This window comes from Bufo gargarizans, chromosome 2, assembly GCF_014858855.1.
Source record: "Bufo gargarizans isolate SCDJY-AF-19 chromosome 2, ASM1485885v1, whole genome shotgun sequence".
NCBI classification, from domain to species: domain Eukaryota; kingdom Metazoa; phylum Chordata; class Amphibia; order Anura; family Bufonidae; genus Bufo; species Bufo gargarizans.
Window position 1 is genome coordinate 78245850 of NC_058081.1, and position 23899 is coordinate 78269748.

Genomic DNA, 23899 nt, shown 5'->3' on the forward strand with positions numbered 1-23899 from the left:
AATCCTGATCGCCCCAGACTGGCCTTGACGAGCTTGGTACTTAGAGCTCATTCTCCTTCTGGGGGATGCACCGTGGTCCTTTCCACTCAGGGCCGATTTGCTCTCACAGGGTCCAGTCTTCCATCAGAATTTATATACGCTACGTTTAACGGTGTGGCTGTTGAAACCTTCTTGTTGAAACAGAGGGTTTTTTTCTGATTGATTAGGGCTAGGAAGCCCTCCTCTTCCAAGGTTTACTATCGGACTTGGAAGTCCTTCCTATGCTTCTGTGAGTAACGCGGTCTTTCTCCCAGGAGGTTCTCCCTGCCTACTGTACTGGCGTTTCTTCAGTCCGGATTAGAACTGGGTCTGGCTCTTAGTTCTCTGAAGGGGCAGGTCTCAGCCCTTTCCATTTTTTTCCAGCGTACACTGGCAGTCTTAGGTCTGTTCAAAACCTTCATACAGGGGGTGGCTCACACCGCGCCTCCCTGACGGCCGCCGTTGCACTCTTGGGACCTGAACCTAGTTCTGGTTTTGCTCCAGGCCACGCCATTCGAACCTCTAAAGAGGTCTCCCTCCGGTTGCTTTCCTGGAAAGTGACGTTTTTTGTGGCTATTGCATCTATTCGGGTGTCAGAACTGGCGGCTCTTTCCTGCAGGGAGCCCTTCTTGGTGTTCCATCAAGATAAGGTAGTGCTCCACCCAGTTCCATCTTTTCTACCAAAGGTTGTATCTGCATTTCATGTTAACGAGGACATTGTTCTGCCCTCATTTTGTCCTAAGCCTTCTCATCCACGGGAGGTTTCTCTCCATGGTCTGGACGTAGTACGGGCCTTGAAAATCAGTGGTGGCCCCCTTTTAGACGCACTGACGCTCTGTTCGTAATCTCGGAAGGTCCTCGTAAAGGTTTGGCGGCTTGTAAGTGGACTATTGCTCGGTGGATTAGGTCGGCCATTGCCAAGGCCTATCGCTCTAGGGACAAGGCACCTCCTCCTGGAATCACGGCTCACGCTACCAGAGCGGTCGGGGCTTCTTGGGCGCACCTCCACCACGCTTCTGCGTCTCAATTGTGTAAGGCGGCGACTTGGTCCTCCTTACACACCTTCACAAAATTTTACCGAGTGCATTCTTTAGCCTCGGCGGATGCTGCTCTCAGCCGAAGAGTCTTACAGGCCGCAGTGTAGCGACTTCCATGAGGGAGTTAGTTTTTGAAGGTTTTTGTTTTCCCGCCCTGGGGACTGCTTTTAGGATGTCCCATGGTCCTGTGTCCCCCCAATGAAATGAGCGAGAAAACGAGATTTTTGTGAACTCGCCTGTACAATCTTTCTAACTTTATTCATTGGGGGACACAGCACCCACTCATTTTTTGTTATGCAGCAAGTGGGATCCAGGTTTTGCCAGTTGGGACCGGGTTTGGTTCAGTCTTACGGCAGTGTGCAGTCCTTGTTGGCTTTAGTTAAATTCTGTTTCTCCTACTGCTGAAGCACAAACTGATATGCTCTCTCCAGGCTAGAGGGGGTATAGCCTGCAGGGGAGGAGCTAACAGCTTTCAGCCTAGTGTCGCCTCCTAGTGGCAGCAGCATTGCATTAGAAAACAAAAAAACAACTAAGTTGGAAGTACACAATCTCCAGCATCTCATTGTTTTCTTGTTTTCTGTAGCATTGAGATTAACCTTTATTGAAATTAAGAAGCCCTGGCGAAACCATGCAATACAGTCTCCTCCATCAACTATGCCTTAGGCAGACAGGTGTCATTCACCCCTAGCATCTTTCCACATCCTGCTATATCTATACAATATATAGCTGTGTTTTCTGTGTTGACATCTGCATTCTGCGTAATAAACTTTAAAGGGCTTCTGTCACCCCACTAAAGTCATATTTTTTATTTTTTTTTGGCTACTTAAATTCCTTATACTGCGATTATATCAATATATAATGCTGTTACTCCTTTTCGTTCAGCAGTTTCTTCAAAAAACTGACTTTTATAATATGTAAATTACCTCTCTACTAGCAAGTAGGGCGGCTACTTGTTGGTAGCTGCCGCATCCTCCTTTCATAAAGACGCCCCCTCCTCATGTTAATTGACAGGGCCAGTTCGTCCTCTGGCTTGCCCTGTCTGCGTTCAGAATCTGGCTCCTGCGCCGTACCGGTCTTCACTCGGCGCAGGCACACTGAAAGGAGGACGCTCGCTCGGCCGCTCCATCCTCAATGCGCCTGCGCCGATGACTTCACATCTACACCCGGCGCAGGCGCACTGAGGAAGAAGTGGCCGAGCGAGCGTCCTCCTCTCAGTGCGCCTGCGCCGACTGAAGACCGGTACGGCACAGGCGCCAGATTTTGAACGCAGACAGGGCTAGCCAGAGGACGAGCGCGTTCGCTGGCCCTGTCAATCAACATGAGGAGGGGGCGTCTTTATGAAAGCAGGATGCGGCTGCTACCAGCAAGTAACCGCCCTACTTGCTGGTAGACAGGTAATTTACATATTATAAAAGTCTGTTTTTTTTAAGAAACTGCTGAACGAAAATGAGTAAGAGCATTATACATTGATATATCGCAGTATAAGGAATTTAAGTAGCCCAAAAAAATATATGACTTTAGTGGGGTGACAGAAGCCCTTTAAATCATGTGACGCAGGGCCGGATCCATCACTAACAGTCACTGCTTTCTATTACACGGGTATTCTGGTTACTAACAGATATCCTCTATCCTAGGACATATAACAGTATAGATAAGTAAGATCATATTAAACATTTGTAATGTACACTTAGGATTCTTTTTTTTCTTTTCTGGTTGACCTGTCCTTTGAGTTCATTATTAAAGATGGTGGGATGCAATAGAAATTTGGGGAAATACTAGCTATTTTATCTCTAGGACTTTGAAGCATTAGCTGTTTGTTATAATGCATGTCTAGTCCATAAACTACCATATCCTACATAACTCCAATATATATTGTGTATGGTTTTGTTTTAATATCTTGTTTTCTGTCTCTGTACTACAGACTGGTATCTGAAAATGTACCATCCAGCGGTGTCTCTTCAGCCCTGATCCCCAATACATCTGCCCCTAGTGCTTTTCACTCCATCCAGAGTCGGTTAGCTTCCAGTATTTCTCCCGCTGTACAGCACCAACAGGCAGGAGCATTGACAGGTACTGCAAAATGCTTATTGGGGTATTAAAAAGCATATCATTTTAGTGAGCAGTGTGTGGAAGTGGGTTGTAGTCCTCAGTCTTAGGGCTCATGCAAAAAACAGATCTACAAAATATACGGATGACATCCATGTGCATTCAGTATTTTGCAGAACGGAAAAGCTGGCCCTTCATAGAACAGGGCTATCTTTTGTCCATAATGCGGACAATAATAGGACATGTTCAGTTTTTTTTTCGGAACGGAAATACGGACAGAAACGGAATGCACACTGAGTAACTTCTGTTTTTTTTTGTAATTGAAGTGAATGGTTCCGCATACGGTCCGCAAAAAAAACAGAACGGACATGGAAAGAAAATATGTTCCTGTGCATGAGCCCTTATTCCTTTTATTTTCTAGAGCAAAGATCAGCAATTTTCGGAACTCCAGGTTTGCTGAAACTACGACTCCCAGCATGCACATTTTTGCTTGGCTGTTCTCAGAACACCCATAGAAGCGAATGCAGCATGCTGGGAGTTGTAGTTTCACAACAGCAGGCGTGCCTGGAGGTTGCTGACCCCTGTTCTAGAGGTTTGGCAAAGCCACAGCTCAGTAAGATCTCCCCATGAGATGGTAAAAGAAAGCATGGTGCGTGTCTGTCCTCGGCACAGTGTGACACAGTTGCTATCCTTGATGTGCCTGAATTTGGTTGTACGTTGCACCTTCTTTTTGGTGCAAATCAGTTTTGGTCAAATTTTATTTTTGATTTGCACTAAACAGAAAAGATGCCTTGTGCTTTGCTAGGCATTTTTCAAAAGCTTCTACAAAGGAGGGACATGGTTTTTGTCAGGTCGTAAAACATGGCAGTAATTTGCATGTCTGGTTTTTGGCACACTTAAGGCTACTTTCACACTTGCGGCAGTGTGATCCGGCAAGCAGTTACGTCGTCGGAACTGCCTGCCGGATCCGCCGATCTGGATGTGACAAAGCATTTGTGAGACGCATCCTGATGCCGATCTGTCTCACAAATGCGTTGAAAGAACGGATCCGTCTCTCTGCTTGTCATGCGGACAGACGGATCCGTCTGGTATCTTTTTTTCACATTTATGCGCAGACCGGTATTTTGAATGCCTGATCCGGCACTAATACATTCCTATGGGGAAAAATGCTGCAAGTCTTAAGTTTTTTTCGCCGGAGATAAAACCGTAGCATGCTATGGTTTTCTCTTTTGTCTGATCAGTCAAAATGACTGAACTGAAGACGTCCTGATGCATCCGGATTGCTCTCCATTCAGAATGCATGGGGATATGCCTGATCAGTTCTTTTCCGGTATAGAGCCCCTGTGACGGAACTCTATGCCGGAAAAGAATAACGCTAGTGTGAAAGTAGCCTTAGTGGTGGTAAAAAAAGGTCTAAGTTCTTGCCAGTTGTGCCAATACTATCTCATAGCGTGCACCACTGTGATAAATGTGACACATTTTTTAGTCTGCCTGCTCGGAGTTTACGCTATTAGAGTGCTGTAGTAAAAGTGCCCCAATATTTCTGTCCTCAGTTGAGTGTTGGTGAAGGATTAGTAATTGAATGATTTGCCTTATAACTGTCCAGTCCATCAGTGTCATGTCAAGCACAAGCATGATATCCTTAGTATCAGCAGCTTCTAGTCTCAGTAGTTAGTTTGAACTGGCTGGTTCTATAAAACTAGTTTCTTTACTGAAAAGTGGTCCCTGTGTTTCAGGTACGAGTTCTGGAGCCTCTGCCAGCAGCCTCCTGCAGGGGTTAAGTTTCAGTCTTCAGGATATAGGAGGTAAATCACCTGCCCTCCCCAGCACTACAGCCAATACTGGATCCACCACACAGGTACTTATACCCCAATATTCTAAGTAAAACAATGGGGTTTAGTGTGTTTAGACCGTACAAATTATAGGTCATTAAAATGCATGAGTGCGTCTTGTGAAATACATATATCTACCGCTTTTTTCCCCTCTTTACTTTTTTAGAATTTTACTATATTTAAAGGGCTCTTCCATGATGACCACCTCTGTCTTTATTCCCTGTCAGAGCAAACCAAGTTCACAGGGGTGGTCTGCTGGTGCAGGAGATGCTTCCGTTCTTGAAGGCTTGATACAAGACATTTTCTATTTTTTTTTTCCGGAGCACTTCGAAAATACGGATGCGGACAGTACACTGTGTGCTGTCTGCATCAATTTCGTCCTCATAGAAAATAAATGGGTTTGCACCCGTTCCGCAATTTGCAGAACGGATGCTGACCCATTATTACGGCCGTGTGAATGGAGCCTAACTGCATGCTATTATTAATTACTCTTGAAGGGCCTTTGCAGGTATATTATTTTGAAAGCCCAAAACAAAAAAAAATATTATCTTGTTACCTTCAAGGGAACCTGTCGTATAGAAAACACATATTAAGCGGCCAGCATTACCTTATAGAAGTCTGCAGCTTGTTTCCAAAGTTGGTCTGGTCCTTGGTGTCAGATGCACCTAATGGCAAAAAAGAGACTTTTATTCCCCTGCCCGTGTCATGTAAATTAGGATCTTGAAGTCTAAGGGGCAGTGGCTTTCTATCCTGAAGTCAAGCTCGCGGTGCCCCCTTTCAAACCCCTAAGCATTTGATTAATAGACGTCCAAATTCCTAACCTGTCAAATGCAAGCTCTAAATACCGTGCATTTACCGCGTCCCCGTTATGACTGTGCATTGTTCTCTGCTGCTGTGAGCCAGTTCTCGGCAGCTCAATGCGCAGGGGCATACTCGCGAGCACACCACTAAACATTTACACGTGCGTAACATAGACGCCTCTGAATGTTTACTGGCGCACACACGAGTATGCCCCTTCGCATTGAACCGCTGCAAACTCGCTCACAGTGGCAGAGAACAATGCACAGGTATAACAGGGATGCGATACATGCATAGGATTTAGAACTTGCATTATAGGGACATGATAGGAATTTGAACATCTATCAATCAACGCTTAGGGGCGGGGGCGCCACGAGCTTGACTTCTGGAGAGAAAGCCGCTACCCCCTTGACTTAGAGCCTAATTTACATGACACGGGCAGGGGAATAATATTTTTTTTTTTTGCCATTTGGCGCATCTGACACCAAGGACAAAACCAACTTTGGAAATGAGCTTTATACGGTACTTCTATAAGGTAATACTGTCCGTTTTTAATATGCATTTTTTTCTATGTGACAGGTTCCCTTTAATCATACTGACCCCTGGAATAAAGTAAACATTGTCATTAATTAATACTCCCTCTAAAAAAAAAAAAAAAAGATTTTGATACAATTTATATACATCCATAATAGTGGTTTTAGTAAATGTAAACATTAATGAAAATTGAAAAAGTTATGGTTCTTGAACACAGATAAAAAAAAAAAAATTTGCTTGGACCTGGCATTTGTCATCAGCGATCCTTGTTTTAAATCTATCACAGCCTGATCTAACCATACCATTTATAAGGCAAGCCGGTGCTGCATTACCAACAAATAAGTATTTGTAAAATGTAACCGTCATGTTTTCATCAAAAAATCAATTTTAGCATATTTTACTGCTGCTGCAGTTAGTTTCTTCACATACCACTGTTTTCCTTGAGTTTTTTTTCCCTTAGTTCCGACTGTTTAAACATTTAAAATATGAGGACGTTCTCAAGATGGCTCCTCTGCCAGTTCTGAGGACAAAACTGCTTTCCCTCACTTCGCATACACACTTGCTGAAGCCACCAGCTCCCTGCCAGCCAATCAGATTGGATTAGTGAGAGACACGCCTCCTCGGTCTGAAGCCTAATGCAGGCATGCAGTGTGAAGGACCGCCCCTCTGTCGGTCTTCTTAGCCAGAGACAGACAAGCCCTAGCAACTGTCTTTTAAAGTGAACCTGTCATCAGGATTTTGGGTATAGAGCTAAGGACATGGGTTGCTAGATGGCCACTAGCACATCCGCAATATCCAGTCCCCATAGCTCTGTGTGCTTTTATTGTGTAAAAAAAAACGATTTGATACATATGCAAATTAACATAAGAGTCATATCTTACTTGTGTGACCAGAGAAGAGTCATATTTTCAAGCTTTGACTCATCTCAGGTTAATTTGCATATGTATCAAATCGTTTTTTCTACACAATAAAAGCACACAGAGCTATGGGGACTGGGTATTGCGGATGTGCTAGCGGCCATCTAGCAACCCATGTCCTCAGCTCTATACCCAAAATCCCGGTGACAGGTTCCCTTTAAGGGAGCAGTGGAAAGGGACAGGGGACATTAATGAAAGCTATTACAGATCTTGACAATCATTGACAGACTAACTCAGGTATACATGCCTAGCTCTAATAAACTAGCAAATAAAATAAAAATATGACCGTTGCACGTTAATAATTTCTGCATAAACGATTAGGTGCCCAGAGGGTGGTTCCTTCTCCCTGAGCACACCCTAGAGCCACCGCTTTCCTTTGGCAGCCTTTCCCTCTCCTTGATTGGCAGGGCCAGCCTTAAAGGGGACTTGTCGCCAACAAATGCAATCTGAAAGCACTGTTATAGAGCAGGAGAAGCTGAGCAGATTGTGTATGTTTGTGGGAAAAGATTCAGTAAAATTTGACATTTATATCTGCAGCCCTGTGAAGTGCTATCTGTAAAGGACGGAGGTGTTCTCAGTGACTGACAGCTATCTCTATATACACACTTATACACACAGTGCTATCTGTACAGGAGGGAGGTGTTCTCAGTGACTGACAGCTATCTCTGTATGCACACTTATACACACAGTGCTATCTGTACAGGACGGAGGTGTTCTCAGTGACTGACAGCTATCTCTGTATACACACTTATACACACAGTGCTATTTGTACAGGAGGGAGGTGTTCTCAGTGACTGACAGCTATCTCTGTATGCACTCTTATACACACTGTGCTATCTGTACAGGAGGGAGGTGTTCTCAGTGACTGACAGCTATCTCTGTATACACACTTATACACACAGTGCTATCTGTACAGGAGGGAGGTGTTCTCAGTGACTGACTGCTATCTCTGTATACACACAGTGCTATCTGTACAGGAGGGAGGTGTTCTCAGTGACTGACAGCTATCTCTGTATACACACTTATACACACAGTGCTATCTGTACAGGAGGGAGGTGTTCTCAGTGACTGACAGCTATCTCTGTATGCACTCGTATACACACAGTGCTATCTGTACAGGAGGGAGGTGTTCTCAGTGACTGACAGCTATCTCTGTATACACACTTATACACACAGTGCTATCTGTACAGGAGGGAGGTGTTCTCAGTGACTGACAGCTATCTCTGTATGCACTCTTATACACACTGTGCTATCTGTACAGGAGGGAGGTGTTCTCAGTGACTGACAGCTATCTCTGTATACACACTTATACACACAGTGCTATCTGTACAGGAGGGAGGTGTTCTCAGTGACTGACTGCTATCTCTGTATACACACAGTGCTATCTGTACAGGAGGGAGGTGTTCTCAGTGACTGACAGCTATCTCTGTATACACACTTATACACACAGTGCTATCTGTACAGGAGGGAGGTGTTCTCAGTGACTGACAGCTATCTCTGTATGCACTCGTATACACACAGTGCTATCTGTACAGGAGGGAGGTGTTCTCAGTGACTGACAGCTATCTCTGTATACACACTTATACACACAGTGCTATCTGTACAGGAGGGAGGTGTTCTCAGTGACTGACTGCTATCTCTGTATACACACAGTGCTATCTGTACAGGAGGGAGGTGTTCTCAGTGACTGACAGCTATCTCTGTATACACACTTATACACACAGTGCTATCTGTACAGGAGGGAGGTGTTCTCAGTGACTGACAGCTATCTCTGTATGCACACTTATACACACAGTGCTATCTGTACAGGATGGAGGTGTTCTCAGTGACTGACAGCTATCTCTGTATACACACTTATACACACAGTGCTATCTGTACAGGAGGGAGGTGTTCTCAGTGACTGACAGCTATCTCTGTTTACACACTTATACACACAGTGCTATCTGTACAGGAGGGAGGTGTTCTCAGTGACTGACAGCTATCTCTGTATGCACACTTATACACACAGTGCTATCTGTACAGGAGGGAGGTGTTCTCAGTGACTGACAGCTATCTCTGTATGCACTCTTATACACACAGTGCTATCTGTACAGGAGGGAGGTGTTCTCAGTGACTGACAGCTATCTCTGTATGCACACTTATACACACAGTGCTATCTGTACAGGACGGAGGTGTTCTCAGTGACTGACAGCTATCTCTGTATGCACACTTATACACACAATGCTGCCAGTCACTGACACCTTCCTCCTGTACCGTTCACAGATGGTGGAAAAAGCAAAGATATACAGGTGAAACTCGTGCAAAGTTCATTTATTTCAGTAATGCAACTTAAAAGGTAAAACTAACATATGAGACTCATTACATGCAAAGCGAGATATTTCAAGCCTTTATTTGTTATAATTTGGATGATTATGGCTTATAGTTTATGAAACCCCAAAGTCACAATCTCAGGTCCCCTTTGCTCAGGGGGTACGGATCAATTAGCTAACTAGTGTGTGCCACTTTGAGCCTAGAATATTGAACCTTTTCACAATATTCTTTTTTTTTTTTTTTTGCATTACGGAAATAAATGAACTTTTGCACAATATTCTAATTTCACCTGTAAATGTATAAATTACAGGTTTTACTAAATCTTTTCCCACAAAACGATATATTAATTTGCTCAGCTCCTTCTGCTATATAACATGGTGCTTTCAGATTGCATAGCATTTTTTGGTAACAGGTACTCTTTAATGACAATAGAGAAGCCTGATTACCAAATCTTTTCATTGCTTTCACTGTTTTGTTTTTTGACTGTCTATAAGGAATTATAGTAATTTAAATGTTGTTTGTAACAGGCAATGACTGTCAAAGCTCCTGCCCAGCTCCAGGGATTGGCCACCATCACCACCGGATCTGGCACAATCCTGCGCACTATACCTGTAGTCACTGCTTCCTCCTCCCTTGTGGCATCAGCTGGTGGGAAACCAACTGCAATCCATCACTTGCTTACAAATGGTGGCCTAGCAAAACTGGCTAGTAGCATCCCTGGTCTGGCACAGTTATCCAGCCCGTCTGCAGGTAATAGCGCAGACTGTTGTGCCTTTTATAACCGAGATTCTGAAAATTGAGCCAATATTTTGTTATTTCATTTTGCTCCAGGTTTAAAAGCACCAACCACCATCACAGTCACCCTTCGTGGTCAGCCAGGTCGTGTTGGCACCCTCAGCCAGGCCAATATGGGAGTAGGGTCCCAGACTAAACAAGATGATGTCTCCCAACAGGTGAGAAACTTTATTACATGTACAGATCTTAAATAAGGGCATGTTCTCATCAAATTATAGCGCTCCTGTGACAAAGCCGTGCCTGTGGCATGATTTCCCAGTTTAACGCCACAAATAATTTTTCTCGCTCGTATCATTGGGGGACACAGGAATGTGGGTATGACTGTTTGCTGCCACTAGGAGGCGACACTAGGCTGAAAACTGTTAGCTCCTCCTCTGCCAGCTATACCCCTTCCAGCCTGAAGAGAGCATATCAGTTTTTAGCTTAGCGTTGTAGGAGGCTTCCTTTTTGATTTTGATTTTAGATTTTTTTCTTTGTTCTTTTTTCTTTTCTCCTGTTTCGTATAGATGGGGAACAGAGTCGCATGCCTCTGTCTACCCGGGGTGGCGAGGCTGGCCGGCCCTTGTCGGTTGTCCCACCGCTCTGCCTCCCCCAAGAAGAAAAGGTTGACCAGGGCAGCCTAGCACCCCTGCTTCCTGCCAGCGTAAAGGCCACCTGTTCTCTTAGCCCTTCCCTCACCAGTGCCCTGCCACTTGTGTGCCAGCGACTGTAGAGGTGGCCCTGCTGATCCATGGTGGAAGGGCGAAGAACACAGATTAAGGCAGGTGAGTATATCCATCCCCCGCCTCCCTCTCCAGCCTCAACTCCCTACCTACTCCAGAATTGGCCCGCAAGGGATCTTCCGGGAGGGGTAGCGATTTCCACGTCTCAGGCGCCATCGTGGCCATGCATGGGTTAATTTTTTTTGCGGGTCCAATCTTGGACCCAGCTGCCGAGTGACTCTGCTATTGTGGGCACTAGGGGCGCTCTTCTTCTTAAAACCAGTGCCTCTTTATCTCCCTTACTTCCCCGCCGCTGTACCCCGCTACACGCGTCATACTGTCGGGATCCATATGCGCCGCAGAGTGTGGGCGTGGCTAGTCGGCAGCGAGTGGCGCTTGTCAGCTACGTGCCGGTCAGGCTCCGCAGAATCCTGAGGGGGTGTGGCTTGCTTTCCCACCTCACCAGGAGTTTCTCTTTCCTTCTTATCAATGATCTCTGCAGCTCTTCGTGTGGGAACACAGGACCTGGGTTCGCCAGCCATTTTGGTAGGCTATCGCTACCCCCTCCAGCATTGAGACGCTATCCACAGCTCACCATGTCTGACCCAATCAATACTTCCCCTCAGTCCACCCCACCCGCAGGGCCACCTACTATGCATGTACCATTTGCAAAGTAAAATTTCCTCTCGTAGACAGGCAGACTTTCTGTGCTCGCCATGCAATGTGCCCAGGCAGGTACACCCCCCCCCCCCCCCCCCTTCAGCCCTCAGCCCACAGAAGTGCAGGATCAGTCTGGCAGTGGAACCAGACTGGGCACAGTGGAGGACCTTTCTAAGATATCCCAATCCACCCTTTCTCTCATGGGTCGTTTGGTTCATAAATCCCCACCTCCGCAGTCCGCAGGTCTCCTCACAATCATCCCAGAGCAGTACACCATTCCTCCTCTGACGCCTCGGCATCTCCTCCCGCTGCTGGTTCCCAATCACAGGCTTCCTCCCTCCTGGGAGAAGCTATGTCGGAGGGTGAGATTGCCGATTCAGACTCTGATGTGGATCTGGAACAGTCTTGCCAAATTGCGTCCATGGTAGATAGCCTGGTATCTGCTGTCCGGGATACCTTCAAGGTGCAGGACGACGTTCCCTCCACCAGCCACCAAGGGGTGTCTTTTTTGCGCTTGAAGCATGCACCCAAGACTTTCCCCGTACACGAGGACTTCTCTGTGGTTGTCGCCAAAGCATGGGACCAGCAGGTCTGCGCTTTCTGATCCCAAAGCGACTGGACCTACTCTATCCCTTTCACTCTGAGTGTGTGGCGAAATAGTCCTCAACTTCGAAGGTGGATCCCCCAGTCGCTCACCTGGCGAAAAATACGGCTATTCCGGTAGCCGACGGATCGTCTCTCCATGACTCAGTAGACCGTCGCATAGAGTCTCTCACCAAGTCTGTATTTGTGGCCAGTGGCTCAGCACTACAGCCCATTTTCGCCTCTGCCTGGGTAGCCAAGGCGGTCTCTGAGTGGGCTCTCCATTTGAACCAGGACTTGGTGGCGGATCTTCCCCCAGCTGAGCTCCAATCCTTGGCAGTGCAAATCTCGCAGGCAGGGAAATATCTCTGAGGCGACCCTGGACGCTGGGGCTATGGTCGCCCGCTCCTCGGCCCTCGTGGTATCTCTCCGCCGAGAACTCTGGCTTGGGCGTCGGATTGCTCTAAGTGCTCACTTCCGGGCCTTCCTTTTGCCGGATCCCGACTCTTCGGTTCCCGGCTAGACTAAATCATTTCGGAAGCGACGGGTGGAAAAAGCACCCATCTTCCACTGCAAAAGACCAAGCGCACATTCCGTCCTAGGGCTTCGGCGTCACGCTCCCATTCCTTTAATTGATTCTCAGGCACCTGGCCGCCGGCTAACTTGTCTGCCAGACCGCCCACACAGGACCAGCGGAAAAAAATATCTTTTAAACCACAACCCGCGCACTTAGCTGCCACGTTCCTCTTCTGGTAAGCAGTCTTCCGCATGAAGGCGCGCCCTGGCGGGTGGGGGGTCGTCTCCTCTTTCAGGAGACCTGGCGGGGTCACATCTCGGACCTAAGGGTACTCCAGATTGTAACCTCCGGTTACAAGCTCAAGTTCACTTCCATCCCTCCCAATCGTTTTTTCCTCTTAACCCCCCAGGGATCCAGTTCAGGCGGTGGTTTTCTTCCAGGCGGTTCAATCCCTCCTCGCACGGGGGGTGATATCTCCGATTCCTCTGGAGGAACAGTTTACAGGTTTTTATTCAAACATGTGGTCCCCAAAAAGAAGGGCACTGTTCGTCCGGTTCTAGATCTCAAGGTTGTCAACCGGTTTCTCTGTGTTCAACGATTCAGAATGGAGTCCCTGCGCACCGTGGTTGGTTCAAGGGGAATTCCTAGCTTCCATAGATAAATTCAGGACGCCTACTTGCACATCCCCATTGCAGCCGCCCACCAACGCTTTCTCCGTTTCGCTATTCAGTCGTGCTATTACCAGTTTGTCGCCCTGCCCTTTGGCTTGGCAACAGCTCCACGGGTATTCACAAAGGTATTCACTCCCCTCCTTGCCCTTCTGCGATCCAGGGGCATTACTCTGCTCCCCTATCTGGACGACATCCTGATCAAGGCTCCTACAGTCTCTCAGTGCGGAGGAAGTCTGCGAATCACACTGGATACGCTCTCTCGTTTCGGCTGGTTGGTGAACTTACAGAAGTCTTCACTGCGGCCCGCCACACAGATCAGGTTCCTAGGCATGATATTGGATTTGGGCTGAGCGTTGTTTCGCCTCCCCCAGACAAGAGACTGGACCTTCAGCGAGCGGTCGATCAGTCTTCTCCTCCAGCGCCGGAGCCCGTCAATCCGCAATCCGGGAGTTGATTTCCATGGGGTTCTGTTTTCACGGTCCTGTGTCCCCCAATGATACAAGCGAGAAAACGAGATTTGTGAACTCGCGTGTAAAATCTTTCTCGCTTAGTTCATTGGGGGACACAGCATCCACCCAATTTTCTTCGTGCAGCATGTAGGGGCAGTTGATTGCTGGTTGGGACCTCGGTTTTGGTTTGGTCCTGTGGTGGTGTGTGGTTCTTGTTTTTTTTTTTTTCAGTTTACTTTCTGCTTCTCCTACTGCTAGGGCACAAACTGATATGCTCTCTCCAGGCTGGAGGGGGTATAGCTGGCAGAGGAGGAGCTAACAGTTTTTAGCCTAGTGTCGCCTCCTAGTGGCAGCAAACTGCTCTACCCACGGTCCTGTGTCCCCTAATAAACTAAGCGAGAGAGATAAAAATCTTGTTTTTCCCATTTTCCAATACAAGACATGGTAAATTAAAGGGAATGTGTCATCAGAAATGTACCTATTCTTTAATTCACATTTTTAAAGAATTTTTTATATATTTAATTTTCAATGTGATTATCTTTATTTAAACAAAAAGAAAAGAAAATCCTTCAGCACTGGCCATTAAGCCTAATAGGCGCCATTTCTTGGTCTGTACAGATCACTTTACTGCAGTTACCTGCTTATCTATCATTTTAATCCTGCCTGTAATGATATCACCTGTGTATAGATGACAGGATCCACCATTCACAATAGGTGATTGTCAAATCTTATCTATTCTTTCCCGGTTTACAGAGCACGCCTAGAAAACTCTCCCATAGAAGTCAATGAGGTCTTCTCCTGACCATTGTGTCCATTGCCCATGGAGCTGCCGTAAAGCATTTTTTAAATGCTGTTAAGAACAGCTGAGGCAAGATGGCCGCCCCCATCAGAAAATAAAAACAGATTAGAAAAACGAGGTTTTTGTGGACTCATCTGTAAAATCTCTTTCTCGCTGAGTTCAATGGGGGACACGGGACTGTGGTCGGGCCGCCGCCTTTTTTTTTCAGGCATTACAGTCCCTCCTCGCTCAGGGGGTAATCCCCCGGTTCCCCTCGCCGTCAAACATAGAGATTTCAAATGCTGGTGGAAGACTGGTCCCTCAGAGAGAAGGTCGTCCCTGAGCAGAAGAGGCCACTGAGTGTCTCCTAGAAGAAGGATTAGATCGTGTACCAGGCGCGACGAGGCCAATCCGGGCCAATGAGAATAGTCTGGATGCCCTCCCTCTTCATTCTGCGAAGGACCCGGGGTAGGAGAGAAGGAGGAGGGAAGACATGCAGGAGAGAGAAACTGTCACATGGGGCCACCAGTGCGTCCACTGCAGATGCTCGGGGTTTTCTTGTCCAAGGGATGATGACGGGAAGCTTGTGGTTGAGTCTGGATGCCACCAAATCCACGTCCGGACGGCCCCAACGTAGACAGATGGAGTTGAACACCTCCAGGTGCAGAGACCATTCACCTGGGTCCACGGTCTCCCGACTGAGGAAGTCTGCCGTCTAATTCTACACTCCTGGAATGTAGACTGCCGATAGGGCTGGTACATGTTCCTCCGCCCACTGTGGAATCTTGGCCGACGACTTAATCACCGCCTGACTGCGGGTTCCCACCTGATGATTGATGTAAGCCACCGTCGTGGCGTTGTCCGACTGGATCCGGACCGGCAGGCCCCTCAGGAGTCCAATGAAGCAGGGACAAATGGATGGCCCGAAGTTCCAGGATGTTGATAGGCAGTCTGGATTCCAACTGAGACCATTTGCCTTGGGCTGTCTGAGGCGGGAAGACTCCGCCCCATCAGTGGAGGCTGGCATCGGTGGTGATGACAGTCCATGAAATCGGGAGAAAAGATTTGCCGTAGTCCAAGGCTGGAGCTGAGAGCCACCATCTGAGGGGTGACCGCACCCGCGGAGGAAGGGCGATGGTATGGTTCAAAGATCCCAGCGACTTGCCCCAGGATGACAGGCTCGCCTGTTGGAGAGGACGGGTGTGAAATTGCACAAATGGAAGCGCCTCGAAGGAGGCGACCATCATACCCAACACTTGCATGCAAAATTGGATTGTTGAATGTCTGCGCCGGAGGAGAAGACAAACTGACCACAGAAGGGATTGCCGCTTGTCCGGAGGGAGGCAGACTGACGGCGTGGCCGTGTCGGGGATCATGCCAAGCAAGGTAATCCGCCTGCTGGGATGCAGGGATGACTTCTGGAAGTTCACCAGCCAGCCAAAGCATGCCAGTGCGTCCAGGGTGATGCGTAGACTGTCCTCGTTGTGACCGAAGGTCACTGCCTTGGTCATCCAGATGGGGCATCACCCTGATACCCTTGTAACGAAGGGCAAGGAGAGGTGCGAGCATTTTTGTGAAGACCCGCAGCGCTGTCACCAAACCAAAGGGTAGAGCCACGAACTGGTAGTTACGAGACCCAAAGCGGAGGAAGCGCTGGTGTGCGGGGGAAATGGGGACATGCAGGTATGCGTCCCAAATGTCCACCGAGGAAAGGAATTCACCAGAGATGCAACCACTGAGCAGAGGGACTCTATTCTGAGGTGCTGGATTCTGACTTTAGGTCCAGAACCGGGCGAACGGATCCCTCCTTCTTAGGGACGACAAACAGGTTTGAATAGAAACCGGTCAACTCTTCCACAAGGGGAATCGGGGAGATCATCCCCTGAGCGAGGAGGGACTGTAATGCCTGAAAAAAGGCGGCAGCCCGACCACGGTCCTGTGTCCCCCGATGATATGAGCGAGAAAAAGTATGTGCGTGACTATCTGGTTTTAACCGGCAGATAAAAAATTTGTGACACATTTCCTTTAATTAGTGGCATTAAAAAAATTTGGCAAATCAAAAAAGTCACAGGATTTATCTGAAAAACCTACTTTGTGACACCACCCTTAGGGCTCATGCACTCGAACGTATTTTCTGTACGTTCCATTTTCGTTTTTGTTTTTCTTTGCGGACAGTGTGCGGAACCATTCATTTCAATGGGTCCGCAAAAAAAAAACTGAAGTTACTCCGTGTGCATTCTGTTTCCGTATGTCTGTATTTCCGTTCTGCAAAACAATAGAGCCTGCCCTATTATTGTCCACTTTACAGACAAGGATAGTACTGTTCTATTAGTCGCCAGCTGTTCCGTTCCGCAAAATCCAGAATGCACGCAGACGTCATCCTTTATTTTCTGCGGATCCGTTTTTTGTGGACCGCAGAGTACATATGGTCGTGTGCATGAGGCCTTATTCATCCATTTTCATGAAGGTGGTTAGAAATGCAGCGAAACCAGTTATTTCCATGATTTATTTGGGGGCCACAATAGAGGGCTTTCTATTCATTTTTCTGGAAACTTTACTAAACTCTATATTGCAGTGTCCTATACCTGTAATCTGCAGGGCTCCCTGGCAACACATCGACACCCTGCCATAGGGTGCTAAGGGCAATAATGGACTTGCAGAGGGAGCACCTTCCTCTCTAAAAGCACTGATGTGCTGACCGCAGAATCTGAGCAGTTAAATGGTTAGCTCTGATCCCAGCATTGTATAGCGACTATATGTCACCACATGGAATATAGAACAACTTTTCTATATAGAATATCTATCAGAAGTGGATCCTCCTCCAGCGCTGGCTGCACCTCTCTGCATGCATTCTGATTACAGGGAAGGCGAAGCGCATGCTTGGTTTCATGAATATTACAAGCCATTATCAGGCGCTCCCAGTATTGAGCTGTCCCAGTGTTCACCTCCCTATTTGAGTTCAGGTGCTCTTGTCTTGCAGGCTGCTGCTTCTGAGACATAGATTATGGTTTAATAACTTGACATGTGAGTGATTTGTTGTTTGCGGGGCCATCAAGAGTGTCGTGCTTATCTGTTTCATATGACTAATTGTTTTTATTTTATTTTTTTGCTGTATTGGATGCTGAGAGATATGGAGCGGAGTTAATCAGACACCATCTTCTTAAATGCGCCACTATCTAGTGGATGTTTGCTTGATCAAATGTCTTTTTTGAGGCTTTCTACAGAATTTCACAGAAGCTGATGATTTTTATTGGACATATCTCTTTTGAACCCTCTCAGTGTTTGCTCTTACATTACTTATAAACTATGTTCATTCCTGTCAGTATAAGACTGGATGAGACATTACTGCTTCTTTTAGATGTCCCCCCCCCCCCCCCCTTATTCACCGTGCACCTCCTCTTGTGGTTAGGGCATAAATCTTTGTATAATTGAATACATAGCTTCACGATATCTCAGGTGGGGCAATGAAAAGCATATGGCCACCATAACACTTCTAGTAGAGCAATCTGTAGCAGATCCTGGACTGTTACTTGTTCTAGCTGTGTACGGTTTTCTTAGGATACCCTTATAGAGATATCATCTGTGGCATATGATATACAAGTCTATAAAGGTCCTAATACAGATGCATTTAGACGACTGAACCTACAGGTCTTTTCGGCCTTAGCCATTATTTATTGATGAGGAAGAAAGGTTCCTTATTGTTAGGAAGAACCAGACTTTTGCATGAACCGGCCTCTGAAACAATGTCTCTGCTGTGATCTCCAGGCAATAGAGTCTTCCTCCACCACGGTTTCTGCTAGTAAACTTCTCCCCCCTCTTGTGACAGAGCAGTGCAAGGTATCAACATCCAGCGACAGGACACCTGGGGAAAAAACATTGTCAATAGTGCGCGCTGTGACCCCTCCAGCAGGTGAGATGCTCCGGTTTTGCACCTGCGGAAATGTAGTAAAATTGTTATTTGTATAGCAAACGCCTAAAAAGCAGAGTATGCATGTAGAACCACAGACTTCTTCTGTATGACCTTTTGCTGCAATGAGGGTTCACAACATAAGATGGTGGAAGAAACTACTATGCCAGAATGATCGTTTTTTGTTATATAAACGCATGCTGTTCATTCCTTTTCCTTTTATAAATGTATATTATTGGGGGGTTTGTATTTTTATTTTTATTTTTTTTTTACTTGTCCAAGTTCAGCCCTTTTATAGGGGGCATCAAAAAGCATGAGGTAGTTGCCAATGTTTGCTCTTGGTACTTGCTGTGCCTTTGCATCCCTGACCCAATAAGGGAAACTGTCATCAACTTTATGGAGACGCCACTGAGGGCAGCGTAAAGTAGTGACAGATGCTGGTTTCAGCAGTCTGTCATTCATGATCTAAAAGTAAATTTCTGCCAGGAACGAGCATAATGATCATTACAGCCCCGGCCTGGAAAAAGAGTCATGGTTATTCATGATCTCCTGCTCCTCACCCACCTTCTAATGACAGAAAACTGAAAAGACTGTCAATCTAGGAGAGAGCTGCCAAGGAAGCCTGTCAATCATCAGCAGGTGGGCGAGGAGGAGAGGAGATCATGAATAACCATGACTCTTCTCAGGTAGTCTTGACTCTTTTCCGGGCCTGGGCTGCAATGATAATGATCCTGGTTCAAGTTGATCACAGGTTCCTTTTAAAGGGAGGAACTTTGGCCAGTTGAGCGGGCTTTTCCTGCTTTTCAAGAGCAGCCAGAAAGGATTGAAATCGGAACAGCGGGGGATTTTCTTTTTTTTTGTTATGCCATTCTGACCCATAGATAAGTATGTATATACCTATAATTAACCCCTTAATTTCATACCCAATCTTTCAAGAGGTTTTTATTTTTCACCCAAACTATTTCAGTTTTCACAGTGGCCACTGGAGGGCACTCAGTAAGCTGATGTTGGTCTTCTTCAGTGTGGCCGCCCCAGGGAGTATTTTACAAATTGATTAACACATAAAGGCAGATTTATGAAAACCACCTGAAAGGAAAACTGTCCTTGTTATCCAAAGCAACCAATCACAGTGCAGCTTTCGATTTTCAAGAGCGTCACAAGAAATGTGATTGGTTGCGATGGGCAATAAGTAGTTTTTCTTTTAGACCATTTTATAAATGTCCATTATTTCTCTTCTGCGTACTAACATGTAGTAATAATTCATTAAAGGGATGGCCAGTTTATATTGTTAGAGGCACATGTGCTGGTAACAGTATAGTTTAATATTCATTCATTTTTGCACGCAGGTCCCCCGACCTGTTTGCCGGCGCTGCGCTGGGAACAAGGCCGTTGATGGAGGGTTCCGTCCATCATCGGCCCCCATTCACTTATACTGGAGACAGACTGCACATGCACTGGTTTCCTTGTCATTCCCCAGTGTAAGTGAATGGAATCCTCCATTAGTGGCCAAATTCCCAGCGCAGCTCCAGCACGCAGGTCGTCTGGACATCAGTACCAATGGTTTAAAGACTATGTCCAGGATTAGAAAAGCAGCACCACCCCTATCCATAGGTTGTGTCTCGGATTGGAGTTGTAGTGAACGGGGGGCACAGTTTTAATTCCACCCACAACCCTTGTACAGGGATGGTGCTGTTTTTGGAAGAAAGCATTCATGTTTTTCTAATCCGGGACAACCCCTTTAACTGGCTTATTACTAGCTGCATGTGTGTGTGGTGTTCCCAGCCGCTAGCAATATGAACTGGCCAACCCCTCTATTCTCCGATGATGAGCTGATTGTTTGTTTGGCTTTTGTTCATGTTTCCTTGCAGATGCCCAGCTCCTCCGTTAGAAATCATCACCACTTAATAAAATTTTAATATTTAATATGCCAGGAGCCATGTACCAAAACGGGTTGTCACTTTAATAACTGTTTGACTAGTTGGGCACTATATAGAAAAACTACAATACAACTGGTACTGAATTGTTTCCTTGCATTGCTTCCAAAGCTAAAAGCTACATGTATTGAACACTGTCATGTAGTGTAAGCTAAACCGATACCTTAAAGAGTAACTAAACTTTTTTGTATGCATTTTTGCGAACATGTCCCTAATAACAGTTTTTGTAATAGTTTATTAATGTTTTTGTTTTTTTATTACACTTCCCCCTCCTAAAGTGCACGTTTCTCCGTGCGCTTAATGGGAACCTGTCATCAACACTATGCTGATCTCATTGAGGGCAGTATAAAGTAGAGACAGAAATGCTAAGTCAGCGGTGTGTCACACATCAGCTAAAAGTGGTTGCCGAGAACCAGCTTTATAATCATTGCAGCCCAGGCCTTGAAAAGAGTCAAATCTACCTGAGAAGAGTCCTGGTTATTCCTAATCTCCTGCTCTCTCCCCCATCTGCTGATGATTGGCAGTTCTCTCCTAGAGAGAGAGGGAGAAAACTAGATGGGAGACGGTCAGTCATCAGCATGTGGGCAGGAGAGCAGGAATTCATGGATAACCAGGACTCTTCTCAGGTGGCCGGGACTTTTTTTTTTTTCCCCAGGCCCAGTCTGCAATGATTGTGATGTTGGTTCTTGGCAACTACTTACTTTTAACTTATAAATGACAGACCGCTGAAATCAACTCGTCTGCCTCTACTTTATTCTGCCGTTAGTATGGGCAGCATAAAGTTGATGACAGGTTCCCTTTAAAATCTACTCCCCTGTACACCACTGACTTGTCAGCGGAGTACACATTTTATCAATGGGGCCGCAGCGCAGGGAGCACGGGCAGGAACACACATTGCTGCTTATTCCCCCCGGAAGTTTACTAAATCCTGGCATAGCATGTGGTTACAGAGTACCCATGTTCTATGCCAGCATTTAGTAATCCTCCAGGGGGCATAAGCAGCAATGTGCGCTCCTGCCTGTTCACCATGCGCTGCGGCCCCTTTGATAAAATGTGTACTGTAAAGTAGATTTTAAGCTCACAGCGAAACATGCGCTTTAGGGGGAGGGGGTAAAGTTTATTAAAAATACAAAAAACACTACTAAACTATATTACAAAAACTATTAGGGCATGAGGGACAGGTTCACAAAAATTTATACAAAAGTTTAGTTACTCTTTCAGTTTTCTTCATCTGTTTTCTTACTTATTTTTTTCCCTTCTTTTCTGTAGTAACTACAAGTCCACCCAAGACATTGTACGTCATGTCAGATGCCAAACTTTCGGCATTAACCAAATCTGTGGGCAGCGAACTGACTTCTCTACCCCTCAAACCTATGACCTTACAAAGTTCGTCAGCTGTCAACCCTGGAACAGTGACTTTTACTACACCGTCGCTTGCCAGTACATCGAATCCAGCCTGCACCATGGTGCTGTCCAAGATTGGCCCAGTTTTACAGGCGTCTTCTAAAACTGTCATCTTGGCGAAGACCGAAGCAAGTGAGAAAACTGGAAACCACTTAAGTGCGGTGGAGAGTCTAGGCAGGGTACCATCGGTCGTCGATGAGGGCAGCACCATAATTCACAGCCGAGAATCACTGGTCAATAGGCAGCTTCTGCAACCCTCTTTGATAGCATTGTCTGGCTCTAGTAATATGGTTCAAGGCCCTGGGACATCAGCCAATCAAAAAACACAATGACTACCTGTTTGGTATAGAAAAAGCTAAACAAGCAGAAGAAAGCAAAAGCTCTTGAATTCACATCGCCCTTGTGTCTCCTGCTAAGGTTTTCGAACCTAACGTTTACACGGACAGTGCGTTCCTGCTGTGCACAAATCCAAAGACATGTTTGATTGCTGTTTTATTCTTTTGTGTGTATGATGGAAATGTCAAAGCACGTCCACGGGCAAGATAACTAACTAATCTGTTTAAGTACTGTGAGTAACCGGAATTGGTGCAACGAGCCTAAGTGATATTGCTGGTGGCTTTGCCCAGAAAAGATCCCAACATTACCAGGCAAAAATGATGTTAGTGCACTTCCACCTGACTGAGATTCCCATGCGTCTCTCTTTTTTGTGTGTATCAGCAAAGTAGCCTTTAGGAACTATTGCCACTTTTGTACGAGAAATGGAAGGAGAGACCAGAAGCCAGCAAAGCAAGCAATTTTCTTGTATATAGTTAGCAGGGATGTATCAGTTGTATATGTTTGTAAAATATGTTACAAATAGGAATTTTTAGATGTGTATGACTAATAGTAAGTACGTTTGACACGCTGTAAATTATATATAATTTCAACAAGGAGTCATAAAAGTGGATGCACTGGTTATATACCAATTATTTTATTTTCTCTATTGAGGTCCACAGCTTCTTTGAAAATTCTCTCTGTAAAGCACTGATCACATCACATCATGTTTATGTGACACCTGCTATGTATGAAAACAGTGGCGTACATCATCCATAGAAGTCCTTGCAAGGAATAACGCTGAGTGTGCCCTTTTTTTTTGCACCAGCATGTTGGTTTAGACTACACCTACTTGTATACGGAAAAAAGGGAGGAATTAAACTCTTGGTCAGGCTCTGTTCATACCTTTTTGCTGCTGAAATATACACCAGTTAGGTTCAGAAATATTTGGACAGTGACACAATCTTAATCATTTGGGCTCTGCAGGCCACCACATTGGATTTCAAATGAAACTAAGATGCAAATGATGTGTAGACTTAGAGGTTTAATTCAAAGGGTTGAACAAAAATATCCAGTGAAATTAATTAACATTACCATAAATGTTCATATTTAATACTTTTTACAGAATCCTTTAGGCTTGGTTCACACCTGAGCGTATTCGATAAGCGCTGTTTACAGGCGTTTTTATCGGGTGTTTTTGAGGCGTTTTTGTATTTTGGAAACGCGCGTCGTACGCGCGTTCTTGCTATTGGCCACAGAGGTGTTACACTGGACAATACGCCCCAAAGAAGCTCCTGTACTTCTTGGGGCGTAGGGCGTTTTACAGCGCGTTCGTACGCGCTGTAAAACGCTCAGGTGAGAACCATGCCCATAGGGAAACATTGTTTTTTGCCTGTTGAGCGTTTTACAGCTCTTAGGAACGCGCTGTAAAACGCTCGGGTGTGAACCTAGCCTAACAGGCAATGACTGCCTGAAGTCGGTAACCCATGGACATCACCAAACGCTGGATTTCCTCCTTTTGTCGTGCTTTGCCAGGCCTTTACTTCAGCTGTCGTCAGTTGTTGCTGGTTTGTCTGCTTGAAAGGGGTTATCCCATCTTAGACAATGGGGGCATATCGCTAGGATATGCCCCCATTGTCTGATAGGTGTGTGTCCCACCTCTGTGACCCGCACCTACAAGGAGAACGGAGCAGAGA

General features: G+C 46.1%; 1 protein-coding gene across 3 annotated transcripts in view; it reads left to right on the forward strand.

Moving 5' to 3' along the window:
- Positions 1-22836, forward strand: part of KANSL3 (KAT8 regulatory NSL complex subunit 3) — a 95632-nt gene extending 72796 nt beyond the window's left edge. The window contains exons 18-23 of one of the 3 annotated variants that reach the window (XM_044279241.1): positions 2977-3125; positions 4838-4959; positions 10020-10242; positions 10324-10445; positions 18411-18555; positions 21756-22836. In XM_044279241.1, the coding sequence (XP_044135176.1) occupies positions 2977-3125; positions 4838-4959; positions 10020-10242; positions 10324-10445; positions 18411-18555; positions 21756-22222 (1228 nt within the window). In that variant the 3' untranslated portion in view covers positions 22223-22836. The remainder of the gene's footprint in view (positions 1-2976; positions 3126-4837; positions 4960-10019; positions 10243-10323; positions 10446-18410; positions 18556-21755) is intronic. The other 2 variants (XM_044279242.1, XM_044279243.1) reach the window with 2 other exon arrangements.
- Positions 22837-23899: the final 1063 nt, after the last annotated feature.